This window comes from Lissotriton helveticus, chromosome 1_1, assembly GCF_964261635.1.
Source record: "Lissotriton helveticus chromosome 1_1, aLisHel1.1, whole genome shotgun sequence".
NCBI classification, from domain to species: Eukaryota; Metazoa; Chordata; class Amphibia; order Caudata; family Salamandridae; genus Lissotriton; species Lissotriton helveticus.
This window is the reverse complement of record NC_136057.1, coordinates 342,092,331-342,113,584: the sequence shown is the minus strand read 5'-3', so window position 1 is coordinate 342,113,584 and position 21,254 is coordinate 342,092,331. Positions and strand designations below refer to the sequence as shown.

The 21,254-nt window shown below is 47.5% G+C and overlaps 1 protein-coding gene across 1 annotated transcript in view; it reads left to right on the top strand.

The window, feature by feature from the left end:
- Positions 1-4,067: 4,067 nt before the first annotated feature.
- The window catches only part of LOC144807632 (protein mono-ADP-ribosyltransferase PARP12-like), a 315,778-nt gene continuing 298,591 nt past the window's right edge, over positions 4,068-21,254 (top strand). Inside the window, exon 1 of the mRNA XM_078673255.1 lies at positions 4,068-4,686. Within this exon, the coding sequence (XP_078529381.1) occupies positions 4,319-4,686 (368 nt within the window). The 5' untranslated portion in view covers positions 4,068-4,318. The remainder of the gene's footprint in view (positions 4,687-21,254) is intronic.

The following is a 21,254-nucleotide window of genomic DNA, read 5'->3' as shown; positions in this document are numbered from 1 at the left end:
GCAGGTAGGGTCTTCGCCAGGAGACTAGCAAGGGCCACTGCGAATATATATTTATAAGAAACACCACATGGTGAAACTGAGCAAAGGGATTCAACATGATCTGGCCATGTGGGCTGAGTTTCTGCGCAATTTCAATGGGGCATTGATTTGAAGAGCACCCATGGCGGGTAGCCCTGACCTTGCCCTTTACACGGACTCCTCAGGCAGGCACGGCTTTGGGGCCATCTTAGACAGGGAGTGGTGCGCAGAGAAATGGCCCAACGCCTGGATTAAGAAGAAGGTCACCTCTAAGATCACAGTCCTTGAGCTCTTCCCTATTGTGGTGGCCTTCCACTTATGGCCTGCTATCCTGTCCGCCAAAAGGGTCCTGCTGTGGTCAGACAACTTAGCGGTGGTACAGGCCATCAACTCTCACTCTGCTTGTTGCCCCCTGGTTCTATGTCTGCTGCGCGAGCTGGTGCGTACTTGCCTTTATAACAATGTTGAATGCAGGGCGCATCACATTCAGGGTATCAAGAACATCGCTGCTGACGCTCTCTCTCGTTTTCAGTGGCAACGGTTCCGAGAAGCCTGGCCGAAAGCGAGAGAGGAAGCCACCCCCTTCCCAGCGCACCTCTGGTACCTTCTGAAGTGGTGAACAGGATGAGGGCCCTGGGGGAGATGTCTCTGGCGCCGAACACTAACAATAGATACATCTCTTGTGTTAAAAGATTTTGTGCCACTGTGGGGCCGTGGGAAGACTCTAGTGAGGCAGCAGAATTGAAAGTTCAGGCCTTCATCCTGTGGGCAAAGGATAACAATAAGAGCCATTCTTGGATTTCAGGCCACCTAGCAGCCATTAGTCACAAGGCCAAGTTGAAAGGACAGGCGGACCCTACCAGGGCATTTGTCATCAGGGCAGCTTTGAAAGGGTGGGCTAGAGGTGAACCCAAAGTACCCGACAACAGATCTCCTATTGATTTTTATAACACTCCAGAGAATGATCTTGTGTTTACCTCAGGTCACTTCATCCACCCACGAGTCTGCCTTGTTTGCAGCCGCTTTCAGTTTAGCATTCTTTGGTGCTTTTAGGATCTCTGAGCTGGTTGCCAAATCCAAGAATGACACGTCAGGTGTAGCATTGTCCCAACAGGATGTCTTGGTATTGGGGGACACTCTCAAAATAACCCTGCGCAAATCTAAAACTGATCAGAGGGGAAGGGGGATCGAACTTTGGTTACAAAGCCTAGGCTCGCCCCAGTTTTGCCCCGTGAGCCTCCTGACTGCCTACCTGACTATCCGTCCTCCCTGTGAGGGTTACCTCCTCTTACATTCACATGGGACACCGCTTACTAAATACCAAGTGGAACATATCTTGCACGCTTGCTTGATTTCGTCAGGTATCTCTACTGTAGGCAAAAAATTCAGCACCCACTCTTTCCGCATAGGTGCAGCCACAACTGCATCCTCGGAAGGGGTACGCGTAGAGGTCATCAAACAATTGGGGAGATGGTCCTCTGACTGTTACTAAAGGTACATCAGACCAGATAACAGCAGGTAGTGCTCTGCGAGCACTGGATATGTTTTAAGTTTTTATTCTGGGACGTGTAACACAACTGTGAATGTTGGGCCCTCTTGGCCCTGTCCCACGAACAGTGTTTGCAGTGTTTGTTTTGCAGTGTGGTGTTTTTACCAGTGTGTTTTATTGCATATTTGAATAAATAAGTTACATACAACACTTCTCTTTATTTACCAGGATCAACGGTCTGGGTGCTGGGCCACGAGGGGGTCTCCAAGGTGGCCCTGTGGGCAGAAAGCAGGAAGTGGAATCATGGGTTTAGTAAAACTCAGTTTGTATGGCGAGGAGTTGCTGGCTTGCGGTGGAGCGGGGTGCTGGGCTTACTAACTCAAGAATTACAAGGGAACGCCCACCCCCCAGACGTGCTTATCCTGTACCTGGGAGGGAATGACTTGCCTATCCTAGGTAAAAGGTTCCTTCTGAGGGACATGAAAGCGAACATTACCAAGATCAGCAATTTGTTAGGACCTTGCGAACTATGGTGGTCTGAGATCACACCACGCCGGGTTTGGCTAGGTGCTCGCTCTGGGCAAGCGATAGAAGTGGCGCGAAGGAAGGTTAATTGCGCAATGCGGAAGTTCGCAGAGCTGATGGGTTTTGGCTTCATTCGCCATGGGGAACTGCACGCCAAAGCCACTGGCTGCCTTGACGAAGAAGGAGTCCACCTTTCCAAAGTAGGCATGGAAGCCCTTCTCTCAGCAGGTTGTATCTAGGAGGTTAGCTCTGGTGGGGGGCCCTGGCTGTGACGGTCGCCACATCCAGGGCTGTGGAGGAGTTACAGGATGATCCAGAGGCGAAAGGTACTCAGGAGTACCTTATACAGAAGCACAAAGGGTGCTGAGACCCAATGTCCCTGGGAGATCTGGTCGGTGGACCCTGGGGGTGCGACGGCGCCCCGTTAGCCTACGGGCGGTTGGTTACCTGGACAACCGGGGGTCGCTTGAACGCTCCGCCCCTCGTAGGGGGGGGTGTGAGCTAGAGGGTGGACCAATGGTTCGCCGGACAGGTGAGGGGCTACCCTCTCACCACAACCGCTAAGCACCGTCTGGCCAAGGCCGCGGGCTACTTGGCCTATCAGGTGGCAAGCTGCGAGGGGCGGCTTGCCTTTGGATCATCTGTAAGATAACCCACCATGTTTTGGCATTTTATGCTAATAAACCTGCAGCTACTTTTTCCCAACAACAAGTTGTCTTGTCTACTTATTTATGATGTGCAAACTGTATTGTTGGTGGGATGGTGTGCGGGCCGATATTGGCACTATGCAGGCCGCCCGACTCGTCGCCGTAAGAGGGCGGACACCGTAGTGCCACAAGATGGCAGGCGCGCCAGCCTTCTGTTGTCCAGCGGCTGGGGCCGCTGCTGTGACGTCACGACCACTGGGGGAGGGGATGCTTGGGGTATTTAGGCTTCCCCCCTCCCTCCGAGCGGCCTCTTTGTGCCCTTGCGGCCCTCGATATTACCCTCCCTGCCGCTTACCCTACATCTCAGGAGGCGGGGGGGTGTATGCTTATAATACTTGTTATTTGTGTTGCAGGAGGAGTTATAGGATGATCCAGAGGCAAAAGGTACTCAGGAGTACCTTATGCAGAAGCACAAAGGGTGCTGAGGCCCAATATCCCTGGGAGATCTGTGCGGTGGACCCTGGGGGTGCGACGGCGGCCCGTTAGCCTATGGGCGGTTGGTTACCTGGACAACCGGGGTTCGCTTGAACGCTCCGCCCCTCGTAGGGGGGGGGGTGTGAGCTAGAGGGTGGACCAATGGTTCGCCGGACAGGTGAGGGGCTACCCTCTCACCACAACCGCTAAGCACCGTCTGGCCAAGGGCTACTTGGCCTATCAGGTGGCAAGCTGCGAGGGGCGGCTTGCCTTTGGATCATCTGTAAGATAACCCACCATGTTTTGGCATTTTATGCTAATAAACATGCAGCTACTATTTCCCAACAACAAGTTGTCTTGTCTACTTATTTATGATGTGCAAACTGTATTGTTGGTGGGATGGTGTGCGGTCCGATATTGGCACTATGAATACATCCCTTTTCATGTCCCTCAAGTCCGCTTTGCATTCTCCTGATGTTGTACAATGTTGTAAATATGTATTCTAGGTGCTGTGGCTGTACTAACCTAATCCTAATGTGTTAATTTTCTTTTTTTTTGTGTGATTGCCCCCTCTTATTTTATATCATTTTTTCAACTATCGCGTTTGTATCTGTAACGTGTATCTGTAACGTGTAAGTATGTAAATCTCCTCATGTAACGTACTTGGTTCTATTGTAAAGCGCTCTATCACCTTTGGTTAAAGTCCGCGCTATATAAAAATGCATTAAAGAAATAATCTGCGCCATGCATGGGAAGCGCTGTTTTAGTTTACATGTTTAAGCCACGCCCTAAATACATAGTTCACGCCTCTATGGAAAGACACCAAGTTTACAGTTCTTAGGCCACGCCCTCGCTTTTCCCATCCCACCTAAAGCTCAGACAAAAGTTCTTCCGTGTCTCTGGTTTTAGCCACGCCCCTCAGTTTAGTCGTGCTACCGGCTCTTCCTCTCTCATAGGCTCCGCTCTCCACTGAGCATCCTGCCGGTTTCGGTTTCGTTTTCCCGCTGGTCGCCGCTTTCTTCCACCTTAGCAACCGAGGGAGGAAAATAAGGACAGTGGGCGGAGTTGATGCTCGGTGCGATTGGGACTGAAAACATCGCTCTGGGGCACTCGATCCAGCCACGCCCCAGTAGGCCGCATAGACGCCGGGGTCTTGCGTGCTGCCATGTCCGCCCAGGTGTTACCGGGGGGCGGGCAAGTGAGGAAGCTTCTGCTGGTGTCTGGTGGTGCCCTGGAAGTGGGGGAACTGCGCTGCCTGCTGCAGTTGGACTCACGGGCGCTGACCGGCGTGCTGGAGGTGGGACAGCAGCGGGGCCAAGTGCTGCTGGTCACCCGCGAACAACCTCAGCTCTCCGGCCCTCGTCTCCTGGAGGGCCCTGGAAAGCAGCCGGCACCCGCCGGGGAGCAAGTGGCGCTGGCCTTGAGTGCCGTCCGGCTGTGCCGGGAGAGGCCCGGAAGTTGTGATGGAGTGTGCGGGAACCTTCATCTTTGTAGGTTTTTCGTCTTCGGCAACTGCAGGAACAATGTGAGCAGGTAAAGATGTTACCGATGGGGATATACTTAAGGAAAATGGCGCTACGACACATGGGTTATGGTGGTGTACGTGGCAAGGGTGGAACAGGTGGAGAGCAGGCGGCTTGCTCGTGAATGATCACTAAGGGAATATGCATGGCCAAAGATGGCAGTGGTAAAAAAAAAGCTCTGAATGGGAATAATCGGTGCTTTAAATCGAAAAAAATAAGTGCAGGTACTCATTAAAATGAGCTAGAGGTGTAATGCGGGGCTAGGGGCGGGGCTAAGGGTAAGACATGATGAAACTTAACTGCTATATTAGTTGCAGCACACAACTAAACACATGAGAAATGTGTTTCTATAAACAAAGCAGGTTAACTTATCACAAAAAATGAAAAAGAAATGAGATATGTTAACGTCCTTTTTTTTTTTTTTTTGCAATAGTTGCACCTTCTTAATGTCATACTGTTAATTGCTGTTCTTTGGCACAGTACTTTATATTTTTGAGCATGCGAGTAAAAGAAACTGAAAATACTACATCAAACCTCTTATGACACCAAGCAAATGAAGCTACTCATCATTACCCTCCCCAGAAAATGTCTTGTCTCTTCCATCAATCTATTCATTCATCCTTTCACCCTCCCCTTCACACCTCCCTCGCTCACATGCCCCTCTCTCTATCTCACACCCAAATGTGCTCTCTCTTCAATCCTCTTTCTCATGTTCACTCTGTATCTCTCGGTAGCCTCTGTAGCTGACATTGTCACCCTTGCGTCCCTCCCAGCTGCTTCTCTTTCTGTCTTTCACAGGCACCCCTCCCCTCTTGTTTTACGCACGCCAGGAGCCCTTCTCTGTTTCTTCCACATCTCTTTCGTTTTCATTTACACATCGGATTCTTTACCTGCTTCGCTTTCTTTTGCTGTCCACCCTCTCTCACCTCTCTGCTCGTCTGAGCAGACCCTGCTCCATGAAGCACATCACAGCGTGATGGCAAGCACCCGGACAATATTCAAGAGTGGAGAAGTGTGGCTCACTGGTTAGAGCGGCAGACTCTGAAGCAGAGATCAGGCCCGGGACCAGGGTTCAAGTCCCGACGCGGCAGGGTCTTGGGCTCAATGTCCGCGGACTCAATAATTCTCACATCGGCGCCTACTCTAATCATGGGTCCCACGCTGCAACTCTGGGCAATAGCTTGCTTAATATCCACAACGGCCCCTACAACACTGGGATGCCTGGCTTCACCTTGGGGGTGCCCAGGAGAGGCATCTCACAGGGAGAGCCAGGAAGGGTTCCACAGCGTTATACAGCGCCGGGACGCCCCGTTGGGGCAGCTGTGCGCTTTACAAAATACACTACATTTACATCTACATTTACACATTCAAAGGAAGCCCTGCTGAATAACTCAGCTAGGGCTCAGATCGACGAGACGGAAGCGGCGCCTTTGCTGCCAGAGGCACATTCCACTCCTGCTCCCCAGCACAGCCAGTGAGCCTACCTTTTTCATGAGTACCGGTACTCTCAAGGGCAGTAGAGAAGTGCCTGTACTCAGAGCGATAATTCTAAGAAGTGCCAGTACTCAGTACCGGCCCATTTAAAGCACTGGGAATAATGCATTGGGGTAACAGTCGCGCGAATTTGAAAGTCCGGTAACGAGTACTTGATTGTCCAGTGGACTCAGTTGCAATTAATATTGGGCATAACTGTCGCGATGCTTTAGGTAGGTAGTGTGTCTCTCTCTCTCTCATCTATCTTTATTTGGATGATTAATTAAAACCATTACACAATTCTCTATAAACAGACGATGTAAGCAAGCAAGCATTTAAAAAGTATTTGTATAGGTTAAAAAACATACCAATTTAAAATGTTAATGTTGGAACCTACAAGTTAGGCATGCACGGCCAAACATTTGCCTTGTTGAAAACGTGCTGGGCCCCTAAGGTGCAAAACGTGGTTCGATAATGTGCTATTTTAAAAGGGACCTCGCAAAGTCTCTGGAGAGCGGACTTGGAGGTGAACTGGGGAGCCACAGGTATTCTCTAGGACGATTATTTGGGTCTCTGGAAAGCATAAATAAAATAAAGCATGGAACTGTTTAGCTCCTCCCAGTCGCAGAGTTCACTATCGCATTGTTAGAGTAGGCGGAGAAGCATACGGTATATAATCTGCTGTTTTGACTGGGGGCATAAACTTTATTCGATCTCTAGGATCTTAACCCCTTCGCTGCAGGGGTTATTCCCCCGCTGTGCTGGGGGGAGGGAGGCGCGCACAGCGCCCCCATGCGCTCCGGTGCTCATGACGAGCTGAGCTCGTCACAGGTGCATTGGCTCCCGTGGAACGCTCAACACACCAGGGGAATTCTCCCCGCACCTGAGTGTTCCACGGGCCATGACGAGCTCAGTTCGTCATGAGCACCGGAGCGCCGTGGCTCATGACGAGCTCAGCTCATCATGAGCGTCGAAAAGGTTAAAAGCAGCTTGCAATACATAACAAAACAACAATAAATAGTTACACTTAGATTTATACATGGCTGCATGGTTAACACTTTTTAGGTCGAGCGACCTATCTCAATGCGCATTGAGCGGGAGCGAGATATATAGGGGCTTATCGAGAGTTTACCTAACTGGCGATTCCACTGGCGATTTGATGCTGTGCCCGTGCGCTTTTAGGTCAATGCGCAAGCGCATTGACCTAAAATGCGCGTGCACATCATCAAATCGCCAGTCAATCACCAGCAGCACTCCTCCCACACCTTTGAAGTGAAGCTTAGCTTCACTTCAAAGGCCCCTGCTGCTTCACACCCTCATGACGCTCTCCCCGCTCCGCCCCTCCCCTGCCCGCCGTGTCGCATTTCTCCTCCCCAAGATATCGGAGCGCTTTACATGAGCGCCAGTTGCATCATGGAGGGACACATTCATGTGTTTTTTTAGGCACGGGTAGAATAAGTGGTTTGCCCAGAATCACACTGATGTTGAGCCTCTAGCCAGACTCGAACCTGGATCCGCAGCTTCAAAGTCGGCCGATCTGGCCGTTAAGCCACACCCTCTTGAGGCATAGCCGGGCCACTCCTAGTAGTTGAGCACCGTATATTCAGCCCATGTATTTTTGCACGCCAGTGACCTTTTTAGGTCTCGCCTGTCGATGCGCATGCGCATCGAGCTTGCGAGCCTATTGCGGCTTATACAAGCTTTAACTAAGAAGCAAGGAATCGTGGCGATTCCTTGCAGTGCCCGTGACTTTTAAGCTCAATGCGCATGTGCATTGAGCTTAAAAGCGCGTGCACAGCCGCCCGCATTCCTCCGACACCTTTGAAGTGAAGCTTAGCTTCACTTCAAAGGCCCGGCTTCTTCACACCCACATGCCGCTCTGCCCCGCTCAGCCCCCTCCCCTGAGTCATCCTGCCTGCCCAGACTTCTCCTCCCCCCTAATTACATCCCGCTTTCACTTGTTTGTATTTACATCATGTTGATTTATGTGCAACATAAGTTTTATCACATTACTCGAGGCTTCGTGACGCTAAATGCGCTGACCAGCATTGCAATATTAGACCTTTCTTTTCTTTTTAGCTCCGGCCGACATATGCTGCGTGTTTTTTACAGCTACTTTACACGGCAGGGATGCACCTTCTTGTCGATGGCCCTCGGTCTGCCAACAGTTTGCCTCTTGCTTTGTTCGTACCGCACAAGTGGAAGGTTCAGTCTGATGAGTTTTTGCCCACTTGGCACAGCCACGAGTACAGTCTTTCTTATCGACGGCGCCACCATTTACAACTCATCAATAGCGCCTCAAGCTGCTCACTCTCCTTCTCCCCCACCCCCCACCCCATCCGACTTGTTTTTCTTTTAACTGTACCCCAACCGAAACGGACTCAGAAGGATGAAAGGCTTTTGCATGCGACTACCCAACTCATGCGAGCACTCCCCCAGTTCTTCCTGCGCCCCGCCGATTACCACCCCCCCCCCCGCATTCCTTCACTTCCATTGAACCACGCAGCCCGGGACACAATCCCCCTGCACCCATCCCCCTTTAGCCTCCTCCCGAGCCATGCGATCCTCCCCACGTCCCTCACTCATCCAAATTTGAACCCAACCCCGCTTACTGAAACTTCAGCTTCTCTCCCCACTCTCCACCACAAGCCCCCGCTAGCACATCGATCACGGGGGTGAAATATTCAGTTCACACTATTTATTTTGCTGATTTCTTCGTTTTCTTAGGTGCAAACCGCGTGCGCATTATAAACACTTTTTATTTGTCCTCTCTTTTGTGTGTTCTGTTACATTATATCTTTCCTTCCACTGTTATCTCCCTCGACTTACATGCGAAGCAAGCGCCCCTCACAAACAGGCTGTCTAGTCTCTCTTTAGTTTGCTGGCGCCATTCAATTCACACTATTTGTTTTTCTGCCATCTCCTTCTACTTACATGCAAAGCGAGTGCGTACTTCAAACACTTTGTATGGCCTCTGTTTAGTCTGCTGTCTACATTAAAATCACACTTGAATTTTAGGTTACCTTCATTTGCTAGTATACACATCGGGCGTGTATTACAAACAGTTGTATATTATATGTAGCTTTTGCAAGCACAAGTGATGTTGTTTACCTATATCTTAATGTCGATTAGAGCTGCTTATCATTAAAATATATAAAACCATTGATAGTATAAGGCATTTATTTTTTATATTTTTCTATGAATCGTCATGTGTAATATAAAACAAACTGATGTGTATAAACACATGCGCTCAGTGTTACAGTAGCGGACCATATTAATGCGATCTTCCTTGGTCTAATTTTTGCTGAGGCGGTTAAATAGGGTACTCTGTGGCAAAGGACCTTTGTTTTATATATCTTCCGCTTTTATTGTATCAGCATGGGGTCTGGCTTGTTAAAAGAACCATAACAAGAGCTGAGCCATACAAAGATGTTGCGCGTAAATCGGGGAACACTTGTCATGTAAACATACGAGAAAGATCATTCAAAATTAAAAAAGTTATTTATTTTTTAGCATTAGAATTTTATTTTGATGGACATTTATTGAAAGAAATTGTTTCAAATATGAAGCCTTCAAGAAAACCCCTGTACTCTAAAAACATTGCCACGCCACTCACCCACGCAACGCCACTCACCCACGCAACGCCACTCACCCACGCAACGCCACCCACCCACGCAACGCCACTCACCCACGCAACGCCACTCACCCACGCAACGCCACTCACCCACGCAACGCCACTCACCCACGCAACGCCACTCACCCACGCAACGCCACTCACCCACGCAACGCCACTCACCCACGCAACGCCACTCACCCACGCAACGCCACTCACCCACGCAACGCCACTCACCCACGCAACGCCACTCAGCCACGCAACGCCACTCAGCCACGCAACGCCACTCAGCCACGCAACGCCACTCACCCACGCAACGCCACTCAGCCACGCAACGCCACTCAGCCACGCAACGCCACTCAGCCACGCAACGCCACTCATCCATTTGCAAAACGAAAAATGTCAAACTCTTCTATTGCGAGACCTATTGCATTTTCAATGCTTGTTACTCTAGCTGCATGGGTTCGAATCCCACCTCAGCCACTTATTATCTTTTTTTGTTTTTGCAGTTTTTATACTGCTTGAACTCGACCCCAAGATATCGGAGCGCTTTACATGAGCACCAGTTGCATTATGGAAAGACACATTCATGTGTTTTTTTAGGCACGGGTAGAGTATTTTGTGGTCGCCTTTACATAGTGCATTACACAGTGAGTTACAGCCCTCAGTTCACGACAGGCAACACTGTTTCAAGCTGTTTTCATGCTTTCAAGCTTTATTACAAATCACAAAAAAGATGTTAATATTTCACTTCTGTTCTTGGATATAATCTTCACAAAAGTTATTTACAAAAGTTTAAGCTATTGCCATTAAAAATTAAATAAATTATTTAACAATTAATTTAACAAAAAAAATAAAAGCCATTGTTATTTGTAATATTAATACATCTAAGTCACGTAAATAAAAAACATGTTGCATTACAAATGCTATAGGTGTCACATTTGCGAAAGTTATAACTATTGGCATTGTAAATGACAGAGCTATTAATTTAGCTATTTTAACAAACACATAAATAAATAAAAAAATTAATTTATAAGACCAATAGCTCAAACTTTCCTAATGCGAGACCTATTGCATTTCCAATGCTTGTTATATAAAGTTGACTAGTTCCACGCCAAGCACAGCACAGTTTACGGGCCACCTGGGTGGTCCAGGCCACAGAGGGTGGTGCTTTTAACCTGATGCAGTTAGGCCGGGAGTTCGAAGAATGTTCAGTGATCTCCCAAACGCTTGCATATAAATCTCCCTGCCAGGATGGGGTGTTCAGTTGAAAGACAGGCCATCACAGCAGGTCTGCAGGATTGAATGCCCAGAGTCAGGCATTATGGTTCTAAAAGGTCCTGTCTTTCTTTCAAAAGGGCCGGGCAAGTGCAGGTGATATGCACAAGTGTTTCTTTACAAGAACGGCAGAGCCTGCAAAGATTGTTTAGCTGTTCTCTGTCTTTGGCTAGTAGGCAGTTCAGAGTCAGTGATTTAGCCCCCCCCCCCCCCCCCGTGAGAAGTTGGCCTGGTATATCAGGGGTGTGGAATTCAATAAAATATCCCTATTGGTAATGGCTCCACTTTGCATTTTAGGACCGTTTGTGTTACAGGTGCTAGCCTAAGCCCCACAAGAGGATTAGCATTTTTTAAAAATATATATATATTTTTTTATAAAGAATCCAATTGCAACCGCTGTTATAGGGTTAGCCAAGAACGGGAAGTAGTTGTTTATACATTAGTGCATATATAGCTAGCCCTTACTGCTTGTATTTTGAGAGCGAAAGAGACGTAAGAAGGAAAGTGGTGAAACAAAAGAGGAATAGGACAGGCACGTAGAGAGGTACTGTAGATGTACATTGGCATCAGCTGTACATACTGCATTACATCTGACACACTTTCAGGATGCTTGAGTCCGCATGCAGACCCTCCTGGGCTATGTTAGGGAACTACACTTTGGTTCGAGGGCCGGTCTGTTGTATGTGCAAACCAACTGTTTATGGGGGTTCATAAGAGTCTTGGTAAGTGTCCAGAGCTTCCCACATCCCCCTCGAGGATGCTTTCCAGGGTGAGTACTGTAGCGTAATATTGTCCGCTCCTCTGAGATGCGTAACCCAGTTGATCCATCCTTTGTAGCTAGTTTTGCTTGTCTTTCCAGTTGATTAGGACCATTTTCACAGCTGCTGTCAGTAAAAGGTCCATTAGGTCCTTATCTTGTTCAGTTCTCAAATTCGTGTGTATGAATGCCGAAGTGAGGGTGTAGAATTCCATCATTAATTCATCATTAATGAAATCAAAGATTTTCCACCAGAATACCTTGAGTGTTGGGCATTGGAAGATAAGGTGTGCTAGGTCCCCCTTCCATTTGTTACAGTTCCAGCAGAGTGAGTTCTCCCTGAGACCTAATGAGTATACTCGTGCTGGGGTCCAAAATGCCTTGTGAAGCAGCCAAAATTTATATTGGGCCCTTCAGCCCGTATCACAGTTAATGGCACACTCTCTAACCCGTTTACACTGCAACTACGAACCAGGCATGGATGTTCACTGTCGCCGGCGCTTTTCTTACTGGCCCTTGAACCCCTCATCCAGGACATAAAGCTAAAGACTAGCATAAAAGGGGTCGATATCAATGGAGTCGAACTAGCCGCTTACTCCAGACTATCAGGGTATGAACTAAACAAGGACAAATCTGAATGTAAACCGTTAAACATTCACTGCACGAGAGACATTCTAGAGGACTCTGGGTTGACCCGGCAGATGGGGCATATTAAATACCTAGGCATATGTTTCGGCAGTGACCTAATAAACACTCTTCACTACAATGAGAAGACCCTACTAGAAAAAATGAAGAAACGTTTGGACTCCTGGAGCCCAAAATTATCAAAATGATGATCACCACAATGATTAACTACTTGATAAGCATGCACCCACTCCTAATCACAGACGATTTCCACCGGAAAGTCGATATCATGCACACTAAATTCCTCTGGCGCGGAAAGAAGGCAAGGATAAGCATTAGGAAACTGAGATTGGAGAAAACCCAAGGAGGGGTAAACCTAGCAGACTTTAGGTTGTTCCAACTAGCCCTTCTAGCAAAACAGGGATCATACAGGGTTTCCCCGGTGACAGACTACATACCAGTATGACTTCAGGTAGAGAAAGCAATCCTGAACAGTCTGAGCCCACTGGCCCTCCTAATAACAAATACATAACCCCACTCATCCAAACCTATCTTTAAAAGCACAAACATCACACTTCTAAAAGTAGACAAGAAGATGGAGGTTAGCATCAAAGGGTCTATGACAGCAAGCAAAGGCCTTACCTCCGACACCTGGATGGAGAAAGGTATTTATTACCTGCACCAACTCTGACCTCAAATCAAGACACCACCTAAAAGACATAAAACTCGTACGTTTCTGAAAATAATAGCGGCCCTATTAAAGACGAAACTAACTCCACCCCAACCCTCAATCTTCCGATATGTATTAAACATTAACTAACTTGGACACCAAGTCTCGCAGCTCTACAAACTCTTACGCCCCAAAACCAACAAACTTAAAGATAAAACAATCACCTATTGGGATAAACAATCTAATAGCCCACTCAATGAACAGGAATGGGCAACACTGTGGTCCTTGCGTCGCATAAAAAGGATTAGCATTTTTACAAGGGACCAGGGTGGAAACACTGAGTAGTAGGAATTTTGTGGATAGACTGAGCTTCCTAAAGTGTCAGCCATAGAAATGTGAGTAACGTGATATAAACCATTAGGGACATTTGGACGATAGTTTGATAAGTGAATGGGATTAATGCATGTTACACTACCCTTGACACCTCTGGGTGTTCAGTTTTCAAAAATGTGAGGGGATATAAGTGTTCCTTCTGAGTCTATCTAGAACTCAAGAACAAATTCATACCGGTTGGTTTTGGAACTACCAGTATTAATAGAGTCAAAGTGTCAATATTAATAACAGTATCAAAATATTGAACCCATCACTTAATATTAGTGAGCCTTAAAGCCGGGTCAAGGCACCAACCCCCTTGCAGTTCATTCACATGCCTTTCATGTGCGCTTTCATACCGCCTGCCATGGACCCAACACACACAACACTCACATCAACAAAGCATTGCTATGCAAGGGCTCATCACATTCATACGCCGGCAGGACTGAAACTCCAACCATGCATTCCACCAGCCTACAGCCATACGTCCCGCCAGCCAACAGCCATACATTCTGCTATCCAACAGCCACACTTTCCACTAGCCAACAGTCACACATTCCAACAGCCACATAATCGCGATCACATGCATAGTGCCAGCTATGATTGGATTAGTGCCTTGACCACAGTTTTACTCCGACCATGGACATCTGCTTCTACCTACACAAGATCCCTATGAAAACAAACCTAGGTTATGGTTTGACTACCTGGTCATATCTATCTCACCTGCAGTCCTAATACTGCTAGGGTGGCAGGTGTACTTTAACTAAATCCTCACAGTAGAAGTCTGAGGCCCAGAAATATTTTTTTTCTTGCTCCTTCAGTGCACTCAATGCACTTAATCCAACAGCTTTCAGTGTATCGACGTAAGTTATGGGTGTCTAGGGATGCATTTGTGGCCCATTCCTCAGACTGTGTGATCAAATGTACCTTTGAAAATGAGACAAAAGTTTCTGGGGAAGACTACACTAAATTCTCTAAAGAACACTTCTATAGAAACTAAGGGTCTTAGGGTTTGGTGCACAGTGTACTCAATCAAATCATGGCCTGTCATGTCCACCGTTATGTGCAGTGCATTAACTGAAATGCACTAATTACACAGCGGACAGAAAGCTGCTATGTTTTGAAAGAGGATGAAGGTTGCAAACAGGCCACAAATATGCGTGACGAGTTCTAGGTACAGTGATCTGTATTTCATGCCTACCTACATGTCCTCCATATGACAACAAACCTAGGCTAACCTTTGGATACCTGTTCATATCTGTCTCTCAACTAGAGTCCTAATAACGCAAGGTTGCTATGTTCACATTTCCTAACATATCCCTATGGCATCCTGCTTACGTTCGGGAACGCTTGTCTTGTAACGCACCCAAAGCACTAAATCCATCTCCTTCTGCAGCAAAATGGTATCGCATGAAAATCATATAGCATCTACATGGCAGCCCTCTTCATACCAAATTACATACTAAAGGGAAAACCTTTAGCCTCCTTTTCATACTACTAGAACCACCCCTCTTGTATATAAAACATATACATAAAGATGTACAAGTCTACCACAAATGTGTTTCAACTACGTCCATTCAGAAAAGAAAATGCAATTAAATAAATAAAAACACCACCTTGGAACACACGCTTAGACAATCCACTGAATTTCAAAAATAGAGGTTTTTTTTAATGCTGCGCAAGTATTACTTCAAGCAAATGGTATCAACAGAGATTAGTTATTAGGTATTCAATCGAGTCATTGCAAAACTTGGTGTTTAGTGCCGTCACAACAAAGGTAACACATTTCCTATTTTGGGCATTAGAGAAACGTGGTGGTACTTTATCACAATTAAGTATGGTTAAGGCCAGCACAATGTTCGATCTTAAGTGCTTGATTTGTTTGAAGTATGTATCCCTCTCCATGTAGAAGTATATTTCTTAAGGGAATGAACCCACTGAAAAGTACACAGTAAATTGAACATGTGGCCACAAGATATTTGCAGTGTACCAGTGGGACTCATCAGCTCCTCAAATTAGTTCCTGCTAGCTGTGTAAGTTATCAACTTTTTGCACTGGAAATGCAAGAATACCATGCAACCAAAGTAGCTCCAACTAATTTAATACCAACATGTAAATGTAAATGTGCTGGATTTGTAAAGCGCACGGCTTCCCGTGAGCGTCCCGGCGCTTGCTTAGGGAACCCGTCCTGGTATTCCCCTGTGAGAAACACCGGCAGGGTGTCCACAAGGTGAAAGCCAGGCATCCCGCCGCGAGGGGCCGTAGTGGAGATTAAGCAGGCTATTGCCCAGAGTCGCAGAGTGTGACCCCGTGAGTTGAGTAGGCACCAGAGCGAGAAATGTCGAGTCTGTGGAATTTTTGAGCCCGAGACCCGCCGAGGCGGGGAATCGAACCCTGGTCCACGGTCGATCTCAGCTTCCGGGTCTGCCGCCTCTAACCACTGTGCCACGCTTCTCCACAATAGATTTTTGAAACTTAATAACCTGCCTGAAAATTGAATGTGTCCATCTGTAATGCAACTGGTGGTTATGTAAAGCACTCTGATACCTTCTGCCAAGTCTGCGCGATAGAACACTGCAAAAAAATAAAACCATAAAAAAGGCAGTGTTATGGGTGGGGTGTGGGAGGTGGTTGGGTGGTGGAAGACGGGCAAACAGTACAACAATTAAGCAGGCCAACAAAAAGAGTGCTCTCAAAGTATAAATGACCTGAAGAGTAAGAGCACCTGTAATGGGGACAGTCCTCATGGGAGGATAGAAAAGTGCAAAAGGAGGAACTACGAATCCTATTCACCAATGAAAAGCCAGCATATACAAAGGACAGTAAGAACAGCATGTCTCGAAGAGACTGCACATGCGCTGCCTAGGCGAAACCTAAACCGGCATTTGCAATGCAATAGGTCTCGCATTAGGAAAGTTTGAGCTATTGGTATTGTAAATGACACATTTTTATTAGGTTTTGACTGGCCATGCGCTTTGCGCATGTGCCAAAAAAACCTCTTGAGTTGTGTGTGTGGGTCGGGATACGCCCCCTCCTCCGATTGGCTAGCTCCATAAATGGAGGCTAGCCATTGGACGAGGGGCCTGTCCGTCAATGCCGGACCAGATTCGGGGGCGTTCCCGAGATTCTTTGGCTTTTGGCGACGTCACGCTACGTCAGCCAAAAGCCGAGAACGCCCCCGAATCTGGTCCGGCATTGCCGGTGTTCCTGCCTTCCTGCCTATTGGTGGGATTTTGATCCTAGGGGAAGCCGATCGTGGTCTAAGGGGAGCCGGTTGGCGCGTGTGCCACTGCTGAGGGGCACGGTGAACGAAGCGCCGTTTTGCGACGCGAGTCTCGGAGGTGGGCCGGTGAGTAAAGGTCGCGGCCCCCCCCCCCCCTTTTTAAAATGTGAAACCGGGCTCCCAGAATGCTGGCAAGAGGCGCATTCAAATTCGGCGAGGCTTAACGCTTGCCTGCCTCGCTGCACTGCCCGGCCGCTGATTTTAGAGTGCGGTCTTTCCATGTCTGGCACCTGCCGGTTCCCCTGCTTGTTGTGTTCCGGACAGCGACTTTGCGGTGAGTGCAGGGGTCAGTTTGCCCCGTCAGGGGCTTGTCTGGCGTCGGGTGCTGTTGCTTTCGTTCCCGTGTGGTTTCAGCGGCTGGTGAGTTTACAGTCGGCGATGGGGTGATACGATGCAGTCCGGGCGGGTGAATGTTAGGATGCAGAGGCACGCGGGGGTCTTGCGAGAATAGGAAATTGTGTTGTACAGTACCCTGCAGTCCGTGAGAAGTCACCTAATTCTTAATGTGTTTACAGCCCCCCCCCCCCGTTTGGTATGGTGAAGTGGAGAAGTGCATTGTGGGAATTTCAGGGAAGCAGTGTAGCGTCATAATGTTGTGAACGGGAGGTGCGCTGCATCGAGAATAGGCAATTGTGTTGTACAGTACCCTGTAGTCCGTAAGAAGTCACCTAATTCTTAATGTGTTTACAGCCCCCCCCGTTTGGTATGGTGAAGTGGAGAAGTGCATTGTGGGAATTTCAGGGAAGCAGTGTAGCGTCATAATGTTGTGAACGGGAGGTGCGCTGCATCGAGAATAGGAAATTGTGTTGTACAGTACCCTGCAGTCCGTGAGAAGTCACCTAATTCTTAATGTGTTTACAGCCCCCCCCCGTTTGGTATGGTGAAGTGGAGAAGTGCATTGTGGGAATTTCAGGGAAGCAGTGTAGCGTCATAATGTTGTGAACGGGAGGTGCGCTGCATCGAGAATAGGAAATTGTGTTGTACAGTACCCTGCAGTCCGTGAGAAGTCACCTTAATTCTTAATGTGTTTACAGCCCCCCCCCCCCCGGTTTGGTATGGTGAAGTGCATTGTGGGAATTTCAGGGAAGCAGTGTAGTGCCATAATGTTGTGAACGGGAGGTGCGCTGCATCATTGACAAGGTGTCTCTTGCTCGTACGAGTCTCCTTCTGGTGCGATACGTAGCTCGAATTCGTTTGGTGGGAACATTGCCTGTCTTTCAAGTTTCACACGATTGTATCGGCGGAGGGCATTTCATAAAAACATTGTTTTGTGTAATTTTTCACATCCAATCTTGCAAGGACGTGCATTTAATTTGCTAGTTGTATGTCTGCGGCATTAAGGAGATGCGCATGATGTTTCGTGGTGATCTTCATTTATCAATTTTCAAATGTCAGGGAGATAAATTATTCCTCCCGGCTGAGAACTTTGAGGGGCTTTGGTGGCGGCGTACATGTCTTGTTGTTGCGTCTTTACTGCACATGGGATGCTCGAGTGGTGAGTGGGGCTTTAACTTTGTCGATTAATCAGGCACGCGGTTTTTACAACCAAAGCTACCTGTGTGTGATTGTGTAAACACCATTATCAAATAAACCTCTCTGTCTGGCAGACGCAGCAGTGTCCTCTCGGAGCGCGCGGATGATTGTGATGGGCGGCAGCTGCGCAATGGTCAAACAGGCCTCGTGCACACAGAAATCCTGCTCCGCCTGGCGGCGTGATTGCAAGTGAGATTATGTCTTGAGTAATGCCGGCCTCGGGCGCTGTGGGGCCGGCCGTCTTTGGGATGATGTTGTAGTGATCGCTCGCCCGGTATGCAATTATCCTCTTCCAAAGTAAACACTGACTATAGGCCCTCATTAGAAGCACCTCACCATTCCGCAGCCTATACTCGCCCTTGTGGCTTGCTCTTGCACAAGAGATTTCGTTGCCATCTTGTGATCCCTCACCAAGGGCAGACACACCTCTACCCTCCAGAGTGAGGTGCTCTGTACGCCACAGGCAGCTTCGCATCCAAACCGCCCCGGGCATTATCCCTCAGCGTCTGGTCCCCCCAGTTATTGTTGTTTCCTGGGTGTGACCTCGATTTCTTTGGCAGAAGCGGTACTTGAAATCCGTGTGTGTTAAAAGCTGACAAAATGAGGGCGGGAAAAGAGAGCGCGAGAGAGGGGACATTCTACGCAGGGGCTACTAGCGAGCATGTTCCGTTATTTATAGTGGGGAATAATTGTTTTAAGTGATAATTGTGCATATTTTTCCTTCTTGAGCTCAATTACAGCCCTGAAGCAACAGAGCTTCATAACGCTAATGTAAAATCCGTCTGATGTTTTGCATATCACTAAGACTTCTGGAAGAACCGATCAGCTGTTGAATATTTATGTGCCCAGAGCCTGTCTCTACAGCATCTTATTTTTACAATTTGGCAAGCTTTGTTTTACGGTATGAATCAGCAGGTCAGCCCGCTCTTGAATATACCAAGCAGAGATTAGTTTTGGAAGCTTTGGTAATTCAACTTTTATGAAATGCGCCTCTTCTGGCGATCACCTTGTCTTTACCCTCATTCTCCCAACTCTACACACATTATTTCAAGCCTCGAGCTTGGATTGGTCATGCTGTGCCGCTGAGGCTGTTATACAGTGTGTTGTTTTTTCCATGATCTCCTCACTCGTGTGTTGGGCATAGCTTTAGATTCACTCAAAGACTGGCAGCTCCACCATCCCATGAGGTGCCGGGCAAAGACCAATCATTGCCTTATGGTTAGAAGCGCTTCAAACTGGGAGTTTCTTCCCGAACATACAGGGATAGCATGCTGATGCTCTACTGTGCATTCTCGCAATTAATGAAATCATGAACTGTGTTTTTATGGGGGATGGTGCGGTGATTGAGGTTTTGGAGGGTGGCGATTTTGGAGTGAGCGACGGGACCGTGTTGGCGCCTTAATTCACTCGCGCTGGTCTTTTGGATGGGCGAGTATCGTTGTGGCCGTTGGCACATAATGATTTCATCTCAGAGTACCACACCAGGGCCTGAATATTAGCCGACTTGCGTTATTCATTCTAATTTTAAGTAATTGGTCTTAAGTCCGAGGGGGTGCTTTCTGAAGGCTGGGAGGGGATGTCTGAGGCTGGGAGGTGCTGGCTGGGGGTGCTGTCAGAAGGCTGGGGGTGTTTTCTGAAGTCTAGCTGGTGTTTCCCAGAGAAACATATACATGATGCTTGTGAGACGGAAGGCTGTGCCCCATTGAAACAGTTACCAGCAGTCTCTGCCCTTGTGTCCTTGTATGGCGAAAAACTACTTTAATTATACCTGGGTCGGAAAATGCATAAAACCTCATGTGTGAAGGTGCCTTTAGTCCAGGCTTGTCAGTAGTGTTTGTGGGGCTTAAGTGAAAAAAAACAAATGTGTAAGTCCAAGTTATTCAGTTTATGCAAGGTGCCAATAGCACCTCAATGAGAGCTAAAATGATGCAGTGTGTGTGGGGGGGCTCGCAGTGTGTGGGGGGGGGGCTCGCAGTGTGTGGGGGGGGCTCGCAGTGTGTGGGGGGCTCTGTGTGGGTGTGTGTGGGGGGGCTCTGTGTGGGGGGGCTCTGTGTGGGTGTGTGTGTGGGGGGCTCTGTGTGGGTGTGTGTGGGGGGCTCTGTGTGGGTGTGTGTGTGGAGGGCTCTGTGTGTGTGTGTGTGTGTGTGGAGGGGGCTCTACGTGGGTGTTTGTGTGTGGCATTTGCGAGAGATTAAGCTATTGGCATTGTAAATGACAATGCCATTTATTTATGTTAAAAAAAAAATAGCAATGTCAAGAGCAATGCCAATAGCTCTAACTTTAACAAAGGCAAAACCATTGCATTGTAAATGCTTGTTTATGTTTTGTTTTTGAAAATAGCGAAATTAATAGCTTTGTCATTTACAATTCCAATAGTTATAACTTTCGCAAATGTGACACCTATAGCATTTGTAATGCAATATGTGTTGTATTTACGTGACTTACATGTCTTGATATTACAAATAACAATGGCTTTAATTTTTTTCTCAATAATTAATACTTAAATACAAGTTATTGTAATTTATAATGGCAATGGCAATAGCTTAAAGTTTTGTAAATAACTTTTGTGAAGATTATGTTCAGTGTATTTTATTGTGACGAAAATCCAAGAACAGAAGTGAAATATTAACATCTTTTTGTTACATTTGTAATAAAGCTTGAAACATTGAGAGAACATATTTGAACCAGGTGTTGTTGAATGGTTGCACAGATTGATGCTGTGGTAGCGCTGATTGATATTGTGATGGCGAACGAGTGATGCTGTGGCGTTCAGTGATGCTGTGGTAGCGCATAGTGATGTTGTGGTGCCCCTGAGTGATGCTGTATGCTATGTTTTGTTTTGCTATCCTATGTTTTGTTTTGTTATGCTGTGCTATGTTTTGCTATCCTATGCTTTGATTTGTTATGCTATGCTGTGTTTTGTTATGCTATGCTATGTTTTGTTATGCTATGCTTTGCTATGCTATGCTTTTCTA